Source organism: Salarias fasciatus, unplaced genomic scaffold (assembly GCF_902148845.1).
Source record: "Salarias fasciatus unplaced genomic scaffold, fSalaFa1.1, whole genome shotgun sequence".
NCBI classification, from domain to species: Eukaryota; Metazoa; Chordata; class Actinopteri; order Blenniiformes; family Blenniidae; genus Salarias; species Salarias fasciatus.
In genome coordinates, this window is record NW_021941385.1 from 287,595 (window position 1) to 307,244 (window position 19,650).

The 19,650-nt window shown below is 44.3% G+C and overlaps 1 protein-coding gene across 1 annotated transcript in view; it reads left to right on the top strand.

The window, feature by feature from the left end:
• Positions 1 to 423: 423 nt before the first annotated feature.
• Positions 424 to 19,650, top strand: part of LOC115385422 (PHD finger protein 12) — a 29,715-nt gene continuing 10,488 nt past the window's right edge. The window contains exons 1-8 of the mRNA XM_030087412.1: positions 424 to 1,116; positions 2,211 to 2,392; positions 11,941 to 12,013; positions 12,105 to 12,558; positions 12,948 to 13,068; positions 13,152 to 13,284; positions 13,813 to 13,977; positions 19,184 to 19,327. Of these exons, the coding sequence (XP_029943272.1) occupies positions 1,051 to 1,116; positions 2,211 to 2,392; positions 11,941 to 12,013; positions 12,105 to 12,558; positions 12,948 to 13,068; positions 13,152 to 13,284; positions 13,813 to 13,977; positions 19,184 to 19,327 (1,338 nt within the window). The 5' untranslated portion in view covers positions 424 to 1,050. The remainder of the gene's footprint in view (positions 1,117 to 2,210; positions 2,393 to 11,940; positions 12,014 to 12,104; positions 12,559 to 12,947; positions 13,069 to 13,151; positions 13,285 to 13,812; positions 13,978 to 19,183; positions 19,328 to 19,650) is intronic.

Here is a 19,650-nt window from a genome sequence, read left to right on the forward strand (position 1 = left end):
TTAAAATTATTTTGTTTTTTTAAATTTTATTTACTTCAGTTAACTGAATATGAATTAACACAATGTGACACACGAAACAAATTATTGATTCTTTTGTTTTTAATAAGAAAAAAAAAATCACCCCTCTGACACCCAGGGAGGGGTGGGGGGCAAGGAGGCACAGGCTCCCACTGTGGGAGTCATGAGAAACACAAACATGGAGAACCATACGGTTGTCCGAGTTGGAGGCAGACTTATAACTCCGCCCCACAGCTGCGCCGTCTGCTTCGTCTCGCTCCGTCTGCCTCTGGCTTTGCCATCGTGAACGCACCTACTGCTAACGCGCTGTAATGGAACAATAGCGGCAGCAGACGCCATGACAGCACGACCTCGTCATGACGTCAGCTTCCACGTCATTATCTAGACCCCTACACTGCGCATGCGCTCCGGGCCCTTCGCGGTTGCGCCAACAGCTAGAGGCTAGTAGCAAAGCTTTTTGACAACAATAACATCCAGCACATCTGCATTTCTACCTGCCCGATCACAGGACCTGACATCCAGACAAGCACGAGGAGCTGTGCTTGGGACTGCATCGCGCCCTGTGAGTGTCTTGTGCTGGGGATGTGAGCGAAGAAGTCTGCGGGTCTGCACGGCTCTTTTCTGCAGGAGCACAAACAACAACCATGGCTGGCCAGCTAGGCCGCGGCTGGATTTGCCAGCGAGAAACAGCCATTTGTTGATATAAAATACTGGATGCGATCTCTGTTTGCTTTGAGAAAGTGGAGCTGAGACGCGAACCTTTAGATTTCACTCTTCTTCTTTGGAGTATGTTGTTCTTTCGGGGCATCACAGGACGTCGCTGAGCCGCTAGCTTCTCAACCTTGACTGGTTGACAGCTTGCCATCGTAGCTAGCTGCGTTAGCCTGCTAACTGTAGTTAGCCACTGGTTTGCTCGACCAGACATCCTGATAAAAAGAACTGCAAGGGGAACTTTTTCTCGCAGGAGCGAAACAAAAACTGTGCCCGGCATCAATTTTACAGTGAATTTATTTCGCAGCGTTTGTTGAATGAATGTGGGACAAAATGGAGACCCCGACGATTGTGTACGATCTGGATACCTCTGGGGGATTAATGGAGGTGAGTTTGCTTTGCTGAGGCCTCAATTAACCCTTTATAGGATACGACCGTGTATTACTGTCCTTTAGCACTTTTAAATCAACATAGAAATAAATCCCTGCATGTTTTTTATGTAAATCATTGCAAAGTAGCATTAAACATCCTCCATCTTATTCGCAATAAGGACTCCAAACATTTTGGCAGTATGTTTAAAGCATTGTCACTGGCAGTAGTTTTCTGTATACATTTGTTAAGCACAATTTGAAACACATTATTAAGTACACTAATTGTTTAAGAAGGTGTTCTGCCAAAGCAAATCAGCCAAACCATCAAAACCATAAATTAAAATATTAGCTCTACTCTTTCCTCCTGTCTTTTATTTTTTGCTTCAGTTTGCTGATTGAAAGTGCTGATTCAGTTGAAATTAAAGGGGCACAGCACAGTTTTAAATATTAAATGATCAATTATTCACACCCACACACGTTTTCACCTTTGCCTGATGGGCAGGAAGAGCTATTTTTGCAAGATTGTAGTCGCTCCTATTTTCCTGTGCAGGGCACTGAAGTCACAGAAATATGAGTGATTCGGTTACGAATCGCTCTGAGCATGAAGTAATGCGCGCTCCCGCTGGCCTGGTAATCCTTAAGTTTCAATTTGTCTGCCATTACTCCGCCAGACGCTTAGCAGCAACAACTGAGCAGTACTGAGGATGGAGCTTCCAGAAAGTAAGAACAGACCGGCTTCTAGCACTGCCACAGCTCCACACAGACCCACCAGGCAGAAGAAACTTACATTTTACTGGAGCGCTGCTAAAAGAGCGAGGAAGGAGTTCCCCTCCTCCGTGCACGTACATGGGCACAAGCCACAGACACGAGCTTTTCACTAAGCTACAGTTGCGCGTAAGGCCTGCAGGGATCGGTGTTTCGCATAAAACGAGCAAACTGCACTGTGCTCCTTTAATATACAAATGACACAACATACAATGTTCACTTGTTCAAAAAAGGGTGAAGCCTTACTGCTGTCTTATTTATGCAGCCCAAAAGTTAATGTCATTACTGTGTTAGTTTGAGATGCAAGTACCCTAACACATACTGAGAGCTAAGTAACTTTTACAGCAAATCCAATCCCTGCTGGCACCTCCGAAGTCTGAAGAAGTTGAGAAAAGGAGTCGGAAGTTGGTCAGAGATGTCAGGAGGAGCGGCCGAGCCACAAATCATGACACCTGCGACAGCTGCCGTGAAGGGGGAGACTTGTTGTGCTGTGACCACTGCCCTGCAGCCTTCCACCTCCAGTGCTGGTCAGTACTACTTTAATGTATCAGTAAGATCTGAAAGTGCAGAGACAATTGGTACGTGCAGCACACCTAAAATGCATTGATGACGGCATCAGCTAAAGGGTTGTTAATTTGGAAAAATGGCTTGCAGTAGATTTCTCTATGATGCTTTTGCAATTCAAGCTGTCGTTGAAGTCATATTTGCATAATATCCCTGCACTCCAGAAATCAAGTATGCATTCATTTTGAAGATTGATTTCTCTGCTCAGGTCTCAGTGGTTTGCATTTTTTTGTTGTTTTCACATAGACTTGCACTGCATCTGAAAATAGCTCACTTGGTGGGCATGTCACCTTTGTCTAGTTCAAAAGAGGCTTTCCTTGAACCGCAACACTTTCATACAGGACAGTGTGATGGACAGAAGAAGACTGGGATTCATTGCCCTGCCAATAACTACATAAGTATCCCTTCCTGCACACATGACCGTGTGGCTGCTGCTGTTGGTGTTAGCTCAGTCACAGAGTTCCTCTTATATTATCAAAGAAGAACAACACGAAGCATTTCAAAATATTTGGGCTGGCAAATAAGCTGTGCAGTTGCTTAATCTGTCCTTGTTTTGGTTCCACTACAACTACTTCTGAAATTTTTCAAAGTCTTTGTCTTGCGTTGTACCTACCGACCTGCACCTCATTTCCGCATGCAGCCTCGCAGCCTCGCTCACCCTGCTGTTTCCCTCTGGTTTCGGCTGGATGGTTAGCGAGGCTAGGCTAATAAAATGGATGGTGAGAAGGTCCTTTTTCCGAAAACATGTACCAGGGCACCGCTGTGGATGCATTTCGGTTTTAAGCCCAACGATAAGGGAGAGCCCAGTGACGTGCAGGAAGCCATGTGTAAACCTTGCCATAAAAAAAGTGCCTGTCAAAAATAGTAGGATATAAAAAAGAAATAACAGGCAATATATTCCTCAATTGCGATTATTTGTCTGACAATTAATTGTCTCCAAAAACTCCTAATCATGACAACCCTAGTTACATGTAGGGTTGGACCGATACCGATACTGGTATCGGCAGTGGCCCCGATACCGCACTAAAACGCTGGTATCTGTATCGGCGAGTACTCACAAATAACACGCCGATGCCATTTACCGACTTTCATATTGCAGTTGAACGCACCGCCGTGTGAATTCATTCTTCGACATTCACGCTGTGTGATCGTTTTTTCAGGGAATGCTATCAATGATTTTACATCCCAGTGAGGATGCAGTTCTTGTTCCAGAGCCTGGATCTGAGTCTGAAGAGCAGAAAAGGAGTTTTATTAGTATGATGAGTCTTTGAGAGATGAAGCTGGCCTCCAGCCACAGGAGCAGACGGAGTCTGGAGTTTTACTAAGTTCCCCAGTGAAGTCAGGAAAGCAGCCGGGCTCCAGGAGCAGGTCCGGCGGAGCGGCGAGCGGCTGAGGCGGCTAACAGGAGCTGACTGGAGGTACAGGTCCAGGCTGACCGCCACATTCCACATAAAGTGTGTCATTCCGCTCTGCCGTCCGCAGTAAATACGTTGCTTTTTTTAATCAATCAGCATCGTTACACATCCTCTGCGCTGCTTTCTGTACGAACCGCGCAGCCGCGGGAGTCAGGAGGCTGCAGTGTGGTGGCCGCTCCTGACAACAAAGGAGGATCCCACAATGGCGTTGCTTACTTTGCCTTATTATTTAATTACGGACTTACTTTTGTAGCATCTTTGATGTAGTTCATATTTTTTAACCGGTATATTGAGTTCTGTGAGTTCCTATGTTTTCAAGTAACCTGAATGCACCGCTGTGGCTGGGAGGGAGCAGGGGGCGGGGCCAGGAAGCCAGCATGTGTGTGTGTTGGAAAAACGGAGAGAACCGCCTCTCAGCTGTTTTTTCTTAAGACTGTTGTTTTGAGACCCGGTCCGGAAGTGGTGGATGGATGGATGGATGGATGGATGGATGGATGGATGGATGTTTTGCTGTGGTTACAACCACAGTAAGTTCTGAAGCTTAATAAACTAGCATTAAGAATCCAACTCATCTTCCTTTCATGCTGCTGGATGCTACATTATCATATTCCAGTGCGTCTTGTGGCCCAAAAAATACAGTATGTAGTAACTGGGGAGAACAGAAACAAGGAGGAGGAGGAACAACAGCAACACTGCCCCCACCTGGTGGCCGAGGCAAAGAACATGACAGTTCCTGACAATTAGAAGAAGTGTGGTATCGGCCGATGCTACACAGCCAGGTATCGGAATTGGTATCGGCGACCAAAAAATGGTATCGGTGCAACCCTAGTTACATGGTGTTAAATTCAGAATTGGTTTATTCTAAATTAAGTTATTCTGAATTACATGTATGAGCTGTGTGTTTACATGGGAAAACCCAAGGGTTAAATCCTCTAACGCTGGGGGCTGTGAAGTGTTCCGATTGGACAGGAGTCAGCCGCGATGTAGTGACGTCTATCGGAACTAAACAAAGCATGTTGCCAGCAAATTTTCTCTTACTTTCTCGATTAACTTGAAACTTGAAAATGTGAGGCTCCTGTTAAATCAATTGTCTCCAAGCGAGTCAGACTCTTGCTATTGGCCGCCATTTTGGAATACTACATCATGGCGATGCGCAGAATGACTTGAACAAGGTTGAGGCATAATAAGATGTTTTCATGCCGAGTTTACATACAGTTCTTCTGCTTTAGGGTGAGAATAAACCAGTCAGTTTATTCAGAATTGAATTTGATTCCAAATTAAAATTTCATCCGTTTACATGGTCATTTTAGAGTGGAATTAACATTTATTCAGAATGAAAGAAGGATTGAAAGTCCCATGTAAACACACTGAATAAAAGCGATGTGAAAAATGGTTAGTTGTTGATATTTGAAGAATTACTATTGCAACAACACATTATCAGTAGGGTAAAACTAACCTGTCTCACAACGGTCTAATCCCAGCACACATCCCAGTGATTAAATTACAAAGTACCAATTCATTGTTTTCTATTTCTCTCTGCATGGTTGGCCAAATCTGCCCATCTTGCGGGCCATTTGTGGCTGTGTGTTAGTTACTCCTTGTGGAGCCTGTCTTCACAGGACACAGTAATGTTTGAGAGGTGGAAAAGTGAACCTCTTCCATATTCCCTAAGACACCCTGAAGCACCTGCTAAGACACCCTGAAATACCCACTAATACACCTTTCACACTGCAACTAGCCAGTCGACCTGTGTTTTCGACCCACTAATATTCGCCTTTTGTGTCCTTTCACACTGCCTGTAGACTCGAGTCCAAACCGCCTGCTGGCGAGCCGCATCGCTGCGTTTTCCCACGCTGATAGTGTCCCGCGTTGATGACATCATCAGCGCGACGGAGCAAAGCGAAAGTAAACAATGCAGCGAACACAGTCCCTGTTACCTGTAGACGAGTCTCCTCTTCCCCACGGATCCAGAGGCGCTCTCTGGTCTCACTATCTTGCCAATACTGGGTCATCTTGACGAAAGAAATCTCACGCTGTGTCCAGAAACAACATCTAGCGCGCTAACGTAGCCACGCTGCGCCGACGTCATCACGTAAATTACCGCGTCGACTCGCGTCTGCCTTTCACACTCCCCCTCCCACTAAAAAGTCGATAGTAGCAACCCACTAAAAACCCACGTCGATGATAGGGTTGAAAAACCTGGGTCTAATGCCGAGTGAACCCTTTCACACTGCCATGAGGAGCCGATTAATTAGCGGGTTTGAACGGGTTTTTTGGCCAGAGTGAAAGGGGCTTAAGACACCCTGAAATGCGCTGCTAAAACACCCTGAAACTTCTACGAAGACACTATTCCCAGAAACGCCCACTAAGCCCCCGAGAACGTCCACTCAGGTCCCACTCCCTGAACTGTTAGCTATAAACATCTGCTAGAAAATAGAGCCTGACTGAAATAGAGTTTTTGGGCCTGGTACCGATATTCGGGCTTTAAAAAAAAAAAATGAGAACATGCATTTTCACACCATATATACAAATCTAAACTAGTTTTTAGGTAACAATGTAGCAGCTTTCACATCTTAAAAGTGTGACCACATACATTGGATGGAGCTTTCTCAAAATGAGTTCATGAAAACAGTTACTCCTGAATTTCTGTGTCTCTGCAAACCCTGCTTGTCAGAATGAAGTGTAGTGAGTGAGACGCTATAACAGCCTTATGGTGGAGATGAAAGTTAAGTGTTGCCCTGGCATGAAGTGCTTGGATTGGATTGGGGTCATATCAGTCAGTCATGTAGGAGTATTTTATTTTGCAAACAGCCAAATCCAAACCGTGCCATGTGCAGGTCTGGACGGATGGGTTGAATATGTTCCTCTTTGTTCTTATGCACAGCGTCACTGACAAGAAAAGGAGAATGCTCTTGAAGACGAATCTCCCCGTCATGCTCGGACTGCAGAAAGTGGAGATAGAGGAAAAGGAGCAGCTGTTGATATTTAACTGAGCCAATAGTTTTTATTTTGTGTTTGTTTTGAAGGTGCTACCGTCTTCTGAGCTAAAACATCATCACGCTGCTGAATGAATGAAACTTTTTAAAAGACAGTTTCCTCCACCTCTCCTTGTGGTGATGTCGTTTGCATATGTTCTCTGTTGTGGTTTGAGAGGGGCGGGGCTTGGTGACCAAACGAGCCTAGGTTTGCGTTTGTGATTGGTTATGAGCAGTTGCGGCTGGTGGTGAAATTTGTTGGGGGGGCTAATGTAACGCTTATTAGAGGGTGTAACAAGGGAATTAAAGCAAATAAACGTTAGGGCTGAGTTATTGCGATGGAGGGGTGTATCTGACTTAACAAAAGAAACCAGGTTCGCTATGGGAGCTCGGTATGTGAATGAAAACCAGTGGAAACAGGAATTGAGTTTGGAAAATGTATTGACAATGACAGACATAAACAATAATAAACAACAAAGGGCCCAACACAACAGAAAATTCACAGATGGGGGAAAAAAAAAACCCAAAGGGAGGAAAAAAAACCCTTCAACCTTAGGCACAGTTCAGGTGTCCATAGAATCTTTGGTTGGTTTGGAAAGTTTATTTCAGTTCATGCGATTCTTCGGCTGGTTCGCAGAGTTTAGTTCAGTTCATACGATCCTGAGTTTGTTCACACGGTTCAGTTCAGTTTTTATAATCCAGGCGAATTGGAAAAAAAAAGAAGTCCTACCAGGCTCGGGCAGCTCGCCACCTCCCAAAGGAGGAATCTTTTTCAGTGTTCTTTTGGTAGGAGAGAAAAAAAAAACCTGACCTAAAATGAAGGCCAGAGAGAGGAGATGCAAAGCAAAACACAAAATCAGCATCAAAGTTCAGTTACTAGTAACAAATCCTTTCTTCATAAATAAAATGGCCATTTAAATCAATATCTATAAATAAATCAGTTGTACAACATTAACTTCACAATCTGTATCAATGGCACTGTATTGAGCCTAAGGCTACAATAAAAAATGCAACCCAAGAAATAACAAAAAGAGATAACGGCAAACGGCCGTCACATCACATCGTATGGTGTCGTTACTGCAGGTACAGAGACTCGATAAAAAAAAGAAAACACATTCGGAACCGGTCCGGCGCTAACCCGGAAGTGCCGAAATTAAATCAAATTAGACACATTAGATGATACCATCCTCTATTTTATGGGAAGGGTTCAAGTGATTATACTGTTTTGGTGACTCACCGTCGGATGGTGTAGTTTGTAAGGCACAGAATGAAGTGGATTTGAGGCAGGAGTGGATCGTGTCTCTGTTACCATAAGGAGACAAGGCTGAGTTACCCACGAGTGCTGATTGCAGTCACATGCTTACTTAAGGTGGAATATTTGGAAGCGGTGGCACACAGGAGGAGTGGAGTAACTCACCATTTGCAGGTATGATTTCTGATTTCAGCGCATTTAGTTCTGTTTTGCCGCAGCGAGGGCAATTTCTCACGGCAGAGAGGGTTTGCCGCAACAACACAGTCACAGGCGGAGAAACCGGAAGTGGGCTCGGCACGGCCATATTTGTTTAGTGCCCTCTAGTGGCCTGGGCCAATCAGTGCGTGGTGCGTTCGTGGGCAGTCAGGCGACATGGGTTACACTAACAAATGCTTGCATAATACCGATTAAATAGTTAACAGAGTTGCTAAAGCAACATCAGCTATGATACACAGTTACAACAATTACAGGTACACTATACTGTTATAGTGCTCTACATCAACTCTCTCTCTCTCTCTCGCGCGCTCTTTCTCTCTCTCTCGCTCTCTCTCTCTCTCTCTCTCTGTCTCTCTGTCACACGGACACATTTACACACTGCAGACGTGTTCCAACCCAACTTCAACGACTGGCCACAGACAACCTGCTGCAACAGTCTTATTACAGCTGTTTGGTGACATGTAGCCAAACACGTCTTCAGTACAACAGCTAACCTCAGCAAAAACAAGGCGTCACAGTCCTACAACAGGTCGACATGCGCCTACCTTATTTGAAAAGAAGCTCACATCAACGCCTTTCTGGGATGCAAACAGGTTAATCGCCATGTCGCTGAAGTTTGGTAATTTTTGGATGAAGTCTGTCTCGATAGACAGTAGGGCTGCCACAAACGATTATTTTGTTAGTCGACTAATCACCAATTATTTTTTCGATTAGTCGACTAATCACATCATATGTAAATTAAATGTAAAACATAGTTTATCGCACCACCAAGAAGCTGCTCTTATATAACTGTAATTATATTTCAGCTTTAAGTGTTTAAGGTATATACTAAATAAATATAAAGACAATTCACATGATAGTTCATTAAACCTTTATTGAAATATTACTGTGTACCATAAAGTGTTTAGACTGCTGCAACAAGACACACCTGGATTTATCATTTTGGCCAATAATGCAAGACAGGAAATGAATGTGCACAGTTAATTTCAGGAAGTAGTAGAGCTGTGAAAATGGCCCATTAAGGTTTCTGTCTGGGAAACAACTGCTCCTTGTTCCTTTCCTGTGTGACAAAACTGAACAAAAAATATCACGTTTGATAGGAAAATTCGTTGTCTTTCAGTTGGTGAGGCTTTCAGAGCAGTCAGACTTTTAGTTTGGACCGTAGAGGCCTCAGTTTGCGAGAAGTGTGAGATTTTCCCCCATCCGGCTCCATTATAACTGAGAGCAAAAAAAATGCAGAGTGCACACCTACTTATACCTGTGAAAACATACATCTATCATGAAATTTTCCCCACTTATGTCACACCATCTTGTTCGGGAGAACCTTGTGAGGCTTTCCATGTGCTCGGTTTGTTGATAGGAGTCACAGTTTAGCCGCAGTCGCCACTTGTTTGAGGAGCTGAAAAAAGGCAACTTTTTTCCTTTTTCCCCCATTATAACGGATGAGGGCCGGAGCAAGGCAGGATTTCAGACTTCCAAATTTGAACATCAATAAAATCCACACTGTCAGACTTTTGACAAATATTTGAACAACTTTTGTAGAGAAACTTCTCTATCATGTCGTGTTAGTCTGATGTCTGTGCGACAAACGGTCTCGGAGGAGATCATTTTTTCGTGAGGAGTGATTTTGATCAAAATTTTACTTTGAAAGGGAAATTGTGGACTTCCTGTTGGATTTAGGTCAGGGGTGTCAGTGCGTGAATTTTAGATCTCGATGAGACGAACGCGTGAGTGTTGGTTTAATCTCTCTACGACATTCCTACGGGCCGTGGCAACAATTTAACTGTTTCTAGGTGGCGCTATAGAGCAGATCGGGTTAATTTTTGCATTTCATAAAATTTTTTGCCGGTCATGATGTGCGTGCCAAATTTGGTGAGTTTTCGTGCATGTTTAGGGGGTCAAATTGGGGTTAGAAGCCGCGTTAGGACAATAATAAGAAACAAAGAAACGGACGAAAAACAATAGAGACCATGCCCTCCGGGGCTCGGTCCCTAATTAAAATAAAAACACACCACCACTTTTGCACACACACGAACACACAGAAACCTCCCACCCATCCACTACCAACAAGCATTTTCCACATTCATCAACACATGTATAAACAGTCCTAACAGTGAGTGTGTAACATTTGAGACTCCAAAACGGGTGTTAAAAAAAAAAAGTGAAAATAGAAACTTGTGCTGGCAGACAGAATACAGAGAGATACATAATAACAATTATGTTCTGGTATTGTATGGGTATCGACAAATTCTCAAGGCTGAACTGTCAGTATCGATCGACAGATTTTCAAGACAGATTCTAAAGGCTGCGGTGTTGGCCTCAACCGATTCTCAAGGCTACGGTGCCAGCATTCCAAGTGAAAAAGTTAGCTTGCAGCAGCACTCTGAACTTTGTGGCATCGCTTATTCAAATAAATTCTCAAGCTTTTCTACATTCAGCCTATTTTGGGGATTTTTGAAAGTACATTTTTCAGGTGATCAAACCTCACAATTCTAGTAAAAGAAGTTGCAATAGTATATCAGCGACAGTGGCTTCAGGCCATCATCTCTGACTTCACCTGACACAGCCTCTCACCACATGATCACACATTTTACTGTTCAGTTTTTCATCCTCATTTGATTGCGATTCATTCGTGTTAATAGCTGATCACTAGGGATGGGACGAGATCGCAATGCCGTTTATATAAAGTACGTTTATATAAAGGCAAAAACTCTATATTAACTGGAATATTGACGGAATGATACATTACAAGGCGCACAGCCATATAAGCACGTGCAAAACCCTGAATGTGCTCATATTCATATTTAAAAACCCGGTCGAAAGGGACATGAAATACTGTTCTGCGCATGTTCTATCTGCAAGGAATCTTGGTCTTTTGAGTCCACAAACTACTTGTGATACAGTTTAATTGATACGACGTAAAGAAAATGTGCGGAAACGGTCGTTCAGTTCTTCTCTTTTATTGAAAAAACGCTGCATCGCATCAATGAACATTTTACCACGTCTTGCCGGCTCACACTCTTTTTCTAACAGCATGCAGAGAGAGCCTGCAGCCTGCAGCCCTTCTTCCTCTGTGGTGTCTGTGTAAAATAAGGTTGAACATGCAAACAGCGCACCTAGTGGCATGAAGTGCAAATGCAGTCATGGCGTCGTCTGTGCGCCGCGGTTTGAATGGGAATAGGGGAACGAGGCGGCCGCCTCGGGCGCAGTGTAGAGCGGAGGGCAACGTGGTCGTACAAGGGGCACTCCGACCCGACACTCAATGCTCTCACGCTGCATGTGAGTACCGCCCTGCCCCCCCCCCACAACCTCAGCACCAACCCCCCCCGGTCTCGTGTCGTCTCGATCTCGTGGACTCAATCTCGCGAGACATCTCGTCCCGTGAAATTTGTGTCTCGTCCCACCCCTACTGATCACGTTTTTTGTGTACTAGTAATGGGAGTATAAAGTCAATGATGAATGTTTTGCATGTCAAACATTCTAGTTGTAAATCTATAATTGAACCAATAGATGGTCATGTTTCATTTTAATGTTTATCTGTCATTCTAAAATGTTTCTAAGGTTTTGATGTTTAAAGTTGTTTGTGCTGTGATATTAGATGCAGTGGAAACATATGGGTTGTCTGTCAAAGCTCTTCTTTCATCTCACCACAGTAACCCACCTTTGAGTGAAGAAATGCTTCCCCCAGGAGAGTGGATGTGCCATCGCTGCAATGTTCGGAAACAGGTCAGTGGCGGAGCTCGTCTCTGGCGTGTTGAGTGAAGAGAAACACATACAGTATTTGATGTGTTAATCAGTCTTGTTTTGTCTTTGTCAGAAGCGAGACCAGAAGTCAGAACAGACCAATGGTCTACCTGACAAGTCGTCGTCTAAGCGCTGTGCATCTCCAGCTGTTGAGCTGGAACTCAACACAGGCCCGCTGAGACTCGACGGGTTGCCTCCAGGAGCCGGAGCAGCAGGGCCCGGTCTGCGGGTAGCACAGGTACGCCTCTTAGACCGCAGGACCAGCAGCAGACCGAGCAGCCGGCCGGGGACTCCAACCTCCAACACTTCATCCACACCCACCCTGTCAGAGGATCAGAACGACGGCGAGGAAGACACAGCTGAGCCGGAGGACGATATTCAGGGTGGAGAAGTAGACAGTCCTGTGCTGTCTGCACCTCCACGCCTCCTCAAAAGGCCTTTTCAGCTTCTCATAGCAGCTGCCATGGAGAGAAATCCCACACAGTTCCAGCTGCCCAGCGAGCTCACTTGCACCACTGCACTACCAGGTCAGCAGGAGCATGGCTCTTCTCAGTTCATCAGAGGACAGCTGTCTGCAGTCTCGCTACCATGGGCTTCATGCTCCTCGAGCACAGCTATCAGAAGAAATGATGACATTCATGGAAACTAATTTAAAGAGAAGGACTTCTTGGATGTATCCATTTTGAATGCATGCATATACTGTTTTAAGCTTGAATAATAGTCAGTAATCCAATGATTTTGAATAATTTCAGTCATGCTGAATGAGGCATAAAATAACCATTATCATACAAAGTATTTATTGTTTGTTTGAAATTGACTTGAGGCCTGATATGTCAGTTGCTCAAATCTGGTGTATATTGTTAGAATTTTATATGAATGATATCATTCACCCATTTTCCTGCGTTTGAATTTGTAGGCAGCAGTAAGCGGAGAAGAAAAGAGGAGCTGCTCGGGAAGCCATTCAGAAGGCCTCAGCATGAGTTAGATCCCAACGGTCTTGTTCCTCTGCCAGTTAAAGTCTGTTTTACATGCAACAGGTTTGAACTGTCCCACACTGCAGTGTGTCGCCCGAGCTGACAAGTTACTGCACTCTTATTGATGGCCTTGTTTACTTTGACAGGAGTTGCAGGTTGGCTCCCCTGATCCAATGTGATTACTGCCCCCTTCTGTTCCACATGGACTGTCTTGACCCCCCACTCACAGCTTACCCAGCTGGAAAATGGATGTGTCCAAACCATGTGGAGCACATAGTGGTAAGAGAATTAAAAAGGCTGTGGCCCTATTGTAAGTTGCATGTTGTTTGTTTTAGGCCAACATATCCCATAGACTTTCTCCTACTAAGTCATGGGTTCACGTGGGCGCTCCGATGCTGCAGTGTTGGCTGAACATGTGAACATGCTCCAGTATATTCATCTTATTATGCACAGGGTCAGGTGGAGTTTTTCTTCTAATCCCATTTTCTTTATTGAACAGACTAGGTGAGACACTTAACTGTGACTGACTGGTAGATTAAGGTATGAAACTATAGAGGGATTTATTTACTGGGGATGACACAATACCACTTTATGTCCAGTGTCACATCCTAAGTACCAATACCAATCCAATTCCTTCTTTTTTTCCTCTTCAGTTCATAAAATATGTTTTCATAATTTCATCCAATGGGGACATTTTGGACCCGATGCCGATCCAGCGTTTTGGACTGGACCATGCCTAATATTTGCCCAGCTTCTGTTGTGTTTTCTGTGGCTGATTTTGCAATCATTGTTTGTTCCTGTATTCAGCTGAATCAGAGGACTCTGAGCCTGTCCAGCCGCTGTCAGCTTTTTGATCAGTTCCAGGACCGAATGTCTCAACATGCCGTCAAATTGCACTTCCTGCGAACAGTCCATCGTCAGAACACTCCTAACCGGCGAAGCACACACCCACAGAGCAAGAAGAGCATCAAGGTAGACCAGCTGTATTCAGTATTCAGTTTCTGTGATTGTTGGTACACTGTGTCTCCTCCTGTGTGCACTGTGAATGTTTTCTCCCCAAACAGGCTTGTTCAGAAAGTATAGAGTTTGTACTGGATGTAATGCCTTTGTGTGATAGATAACAGTAGGGTGTATGAACACCACTATGCTTTCTCTCATAATGAACTTTATTTTTCGGACCATAAGGCACACCATATCATAAGGCGCAATACCAAAATACAATTCAGTTTTATTTATAAAGTGCCAATTAAAACATAGTCATTTCTAGACACTTTTACAGAGAAAACCCAACCCTACATGAGCCAGCATCAGCAACTGTGGAAAGGAAAAACTCCCTTTTAACAGGAAGAAACCTTTGCAGAACCAGGCTCAGAGGTGGCGGCTTTCTGCTATTCCGGGTGGGGTGAGGGGACAGGAGAAGAAGGAGAGAGATAGGACAGACGGGTACATTTCTTGTATCGACACACATTTCATGTATAAACAGAGAATACATAGACTAAAGGAGAAATAACGGTCAATGACACAGTTATTAAACACTGCATGAAAGAAAGGAGAGAGGTGAAGCAGAACTGGGAGCCGGTTCCACATGGCAGGAGCCCGGGGTTCAGTAAACCGCTTGCACCTACCAGGTCTCGGCCGTCTCATTCAATCTATGGATCAACTGTTTTGATTGATGCCCAACTAAAACGTGTAAGTAATGGCCCTGTGTTCATAGATACGATGCACTGGATAATAATAACGTAACGTCCAGGGGTCTGCTTGAAAGGAAGTTGAGGTCGGTGTCTTAATGCTGGTTTATTAAGTTTTAGAAGTGAGGTTACTGTGGCTGTCAACATGCCAACACTATAGCAAATCAACAGCCTAACTTGAAGAAAAAACTGCTGAGAGATTGCTCTTTTGCTTCTCGCATGCACACACGCACGCACGCACACACACACACACACACACACACACACACACACACACACACACACACACACACTTGTTTTCTAGTCCTGCCCCCTGTTCCCTCCTAGCCACTCACGCCACAGCGGTGCATTGAGCTAACTTGACAACATACGTCCTCATAGAACACAATGAACCTGTATAAATAACTACAGCAAATGTGCTACAGTAATAAGTACACAAATACATAATCAGGCACATTAAGCAACGTTAAAAGCCGTTGTGGAGTCCTTTTTATTTGGGATTTTTTTTGGCAGCTTGCATCCTAACACGACTGCCATCTTTCCTGGTGTTGCCTTTGACCATATGCACCAAAACGCAAGACTCCTTCCTGACTACATTGTTGGTGTTACTCTGGTAACATTGGATCATTGTAGCCATTCATCTGGAGTTGTGCTGCATCATTGTATTTGTAAGTCTGGCGTGTTGGATCATTGTAGCCATTACTCTGACGTTGTGTTGGATCATTGTAGCCATTACTCTGACGTTGTGTTGGACTGTTGTAGCCATTACTCTGACGTTGTGTTGGATCATTGTAGCCATTACTCTGACGTTGTGTTGGACTGTTGTAGCCATTACTCTGACGTTGTGTTGGACTGTTGTAGCCATTACTCTGACGTTGTGTTGGACTGTTGTAGCCATTACTCTGACGTTGTGTTGGATCATTGTAGCCATTACTCTGACGTTGTGTTGGACTGTTGTAGCCATTACTCTGACGTTGTGTTGGATCATTGTAGCCATTACTCTGACGTTGTGTTGGACTGTTGTAGCCATTACTCTGACGTTGTGTTGGATCATTGTAGCCATTACTCTGACGTTGTGTTGGATCATTGTAGCCATTACTCTGACGTTGTGTTGGACTGTTGTAGCCATTACTCTGACGTTGTGTTGGACTGTTGTAGCCATTACTCTGACGTTGTGTTGGACTGTTGTAGCCATTACTCTGACGTTGTGTTGGATCATTGTAGCCATTACTCTGACGTTGTGTTGGACTGTTGTAGCCATTACTCTGACGTTGTGTTGGATCATTGTAGCCATTACTCTGACGTTGTGTTGGATCATTGTAGCCATTACTCTGACGTTGTGTTGGATCATTGTAGCCATTACTCTGACGTTGTGTTGGACCGTTGTAGCCATTACTCTGACGTTGTGTTGGATCATTGTAGCCATTACTCTGACGTTGTGTTGGATCATTGTAGCCATTACTCTGACGTTGTGTTGGATCATTGTAGCCATTACTCTGACGTTGTGTTGGACTGTTGTAGCCATTACTCTGACGTTGTGTTGGATCATTGTAGCCATTACTCTGACGTTGTGTTGGACTGTTGTAGCCATTACTCTGACGTTGTGTTGGACTGTTGTAGCCATTACTCTGACGTTGTGTTGGATCATTGTAGCCATTACTCTGACGTTGTGTTGGACTGTTGTAGCCATTACTCTGACGTTGTGTTGGACTGTTGTAGCCATTACTCTGACGTTGTGTTGGACTGTTGTAGCCATTACTCTGACGTTGTGTTGGATCATTGTAGCCATTACTCTGACGTTGTGTTGGACTGTTGTAGCCATTACTCTGACGTTGTGTTGGATCATTGTAGCCATTACTCTGACGTTGTGTTGGACTGTTGTAGCCATTACTCTGACGTTGTGTTGGATCATTGTAGCCATTACTCTGACGTTGTGTTGGATCATTGTAGCCATTACTCTGACGTTGTGTTGGACTGTTGTAGCCATTACTCTGACGTTGTGTTGGACTGTTGTAGCCATTACTCTGACGTTGTGTTGGACTGTTGTAGCCATTACTCTGACGTTGTGTTGGATCATTGTAGCCATTACTCTGACGTTGTGTTGGACTGTTGTAGCCATTACTCTGACGTTGTGTTGGATCATTGTAGCCATTACTCTGACGTTGTGTTGGATCATTGTAGCCATTACTCTGACGTTGTGTTGGATCATTGTAGCCATTACTCTGACGTTGTGTTGGACTGTTGTAGCCATTACTCTGACGTTGTGTTGGATCATTGTAGCCATTACTCTGACGTTGTGTTGGACTGTTGTAGCCATTACTCTGACGTTGTGTTGGATCATTGTAGCCATTACTCTGACGTTGTGTTGGATCATTGTAGCCATTACTCTGACGTTGTGTTGGACTGTTGTAGCCATTACTCTGACGTTGTGTTGGATCATTGTAGCCATTACTCTGACGTTGTGTTGGACTGTTGTAGCCATTACTCTGACGTTGTGTTGGATCATTGTAGCCATTACTCTGACGTTGTGTTGGATCATTGTAGCCATTACTCTGACGTTGTGTTGGATCATTGTAGCCATTACTCTGACGTTGTGTTGGACTGTTGTAGCCATTACTCTGACGTTGTGTTGGATCATTGTAGCCATTACTCTGACGTTGTGTTGGATCATTGTAGCCATTACTCTGACGTTGTGTTGGACTGTTGTAGCCATTACTCTGACGTTGTGTTGGATCATTGTAGCCATTACTCTGACGTTGTGTTGGACTGTTGTAGCCATTACTCTGACGTTGTGTTGGACTGTTGTAGCCATTACTCTGACGTTGTGTTGGACTGTTGTAGCCATTACTCTGACGTTGTGTTGGACTGTTGTAGCCATTACTCTGACGTTGTGTTGGACTGTTGTAGCCATTACTCTGACGTTGTGTTGGACTGTTGTAGCCATTACTCTGACGTTGTGTTGGACCATTATAGTTGTTGGTATAAATTTAATCCCTTCAGGGTAACGGTATGCAGGCCCGCTGACAGCTTTTTCTGGGCCCGGGACAACTTATTGTTAATTGGGCCCTGTCCCGACTAGCGGGGCGGGCGGGGGGGGGACAACAACAGACCCGTTTGTCCCCCCTGTCGGCGGACCCGACGGTATGTATCGCTGTATAAATGCTGCAGTGTAAAACCTATAATGGAAGTGTTTCTGAATGGGTTTTGTAGTTTAATTCCCCTGCATTTGCACTTCATGCCACTAGGTGTGCTGTTGGCGTGTTCAACCTTATTTTCACACAGACGCCACAGAAAAAGGATTACCCCTGAAGCGCAGGCTCTCTCTGCATGTTGTTAGAAAAAGAGTGTTTAGCCGCAATTTGTGCCCCAGAAGAAGCTGTAACATGTTCAATGATGCAGTGCACCGTTTTTCAGTAAAAGAGATGAATTGAACAATCTTTTGAGCACATTTTATTTACGTAGTAGTAGCAGTTAAACTGTATCAGGTGAGATGACAGTAGAGCGCAAATCTCTACCGTGGCCAAAGTTATATCGTTTCAACCGTCATACCGTGTATACCACGCAGCCTTACTCTGACGTTATGTTGGATTATTGTAACTGTTGCTCTGATGTTGTGTTGGATCTTTGGAAGTGACTCTAACACATGAGCACAGGCTGTTGGCTGCATCACACACTGTGTTTGACATTGAAAGGAACTAGTCTAAGTTAAAGGAGTCATATTATGCAAAATTCACTTTAAAAAGGTGTCTTTACAGTCGTATCACCTCCCAGAGCCTCTGTATGATCCCCCAGAAGTGAAAAATTCAGTCACCTCCCTCAATTGCGCACTCCACTTTTAAGGAAATATACACTCAAACACGCGATTCTGAAATCTTCCTATTGTCGACGTCAACAAGAGGAACACCACTCCCCCCCCTGGAAGAGGATCCAGCCTTTGGGGGCCCCGGATAGGTGATTATAGTAGTGTGTGTTGCCGTAGCCTCATTAAGATGTACACATTTGAAAATTGTGTTTTTCCTCCTTGTCTCGCTACACCACATTTTTGAAAATGAAACTGAAACTTAAGCTGAAACGGTCGAGGAGGCGTGCCTCTGACTGTGCCCCCACCCTGTGTGAGAGAGTGGGCGTGGCCAGATGCGTTCAAGTGCTTCCTGGAAAGCAGGCTGTGAAAATCAGGCTGTTCTGAGGAGGGCTCCTCAGAGCCACTTTTTAGACCCTCAAACTCCGAACATAGGATGAATTTGGGGCAAACTTATATACTATGCTTTTGGGCTTCTGTGACCGATATGACGTGACTGAAAAATAGCATAATAGGTCCGCTTTAAAATGCGACGATATCAATAGAAGCAATTTGCAGTTATTAAAAAAACATTCAAGGAATTTCCCCCTGGGATTAATGGAAGTATTTCCATCACGCCTTGTGAAGTCACCCATATAAAGCAGATGCATGGCTAGGTGGATCTATTGTGACCATGTCTGTGTTCACTCAGGTGCCTGATGCCATCAAAGCACAGTACCAGAATCCTCCCTCCATTCTGCTTCCTGCTGGGGTTCGTCAGTTGGAACTTGTTTGTGGTGGAATTCCTGACTCTCCACCCTCAAAGCACCTCACCACAGAGGCAGAACAGCAGGAGGTAGGCACCGACCAGCTGCTGTGAGTGGCTTCTTCAGCGGGATTATGGGAGTAATCATCAGAAGTGGGATAGTGCAGAACAGGAGCAGAAGCAGGAGGACTTGCTTTCTTTCTGCATTTTTGTTCAGAACATAAAATCAAGTGACACAGATGGATAGGGCTGTGCGATGTGGGAAAAAGTCCATTCACCAGTTTGACTTTTTTCATGTAAGTCGATATCAGCATATATGACAGTATGAAACAAATCACTTTTTGTAAATTTGTAATGTTCCCGGTTACTCTTGAATGACATTTGAAGATATCATATGTAGAGATGTTCCGATA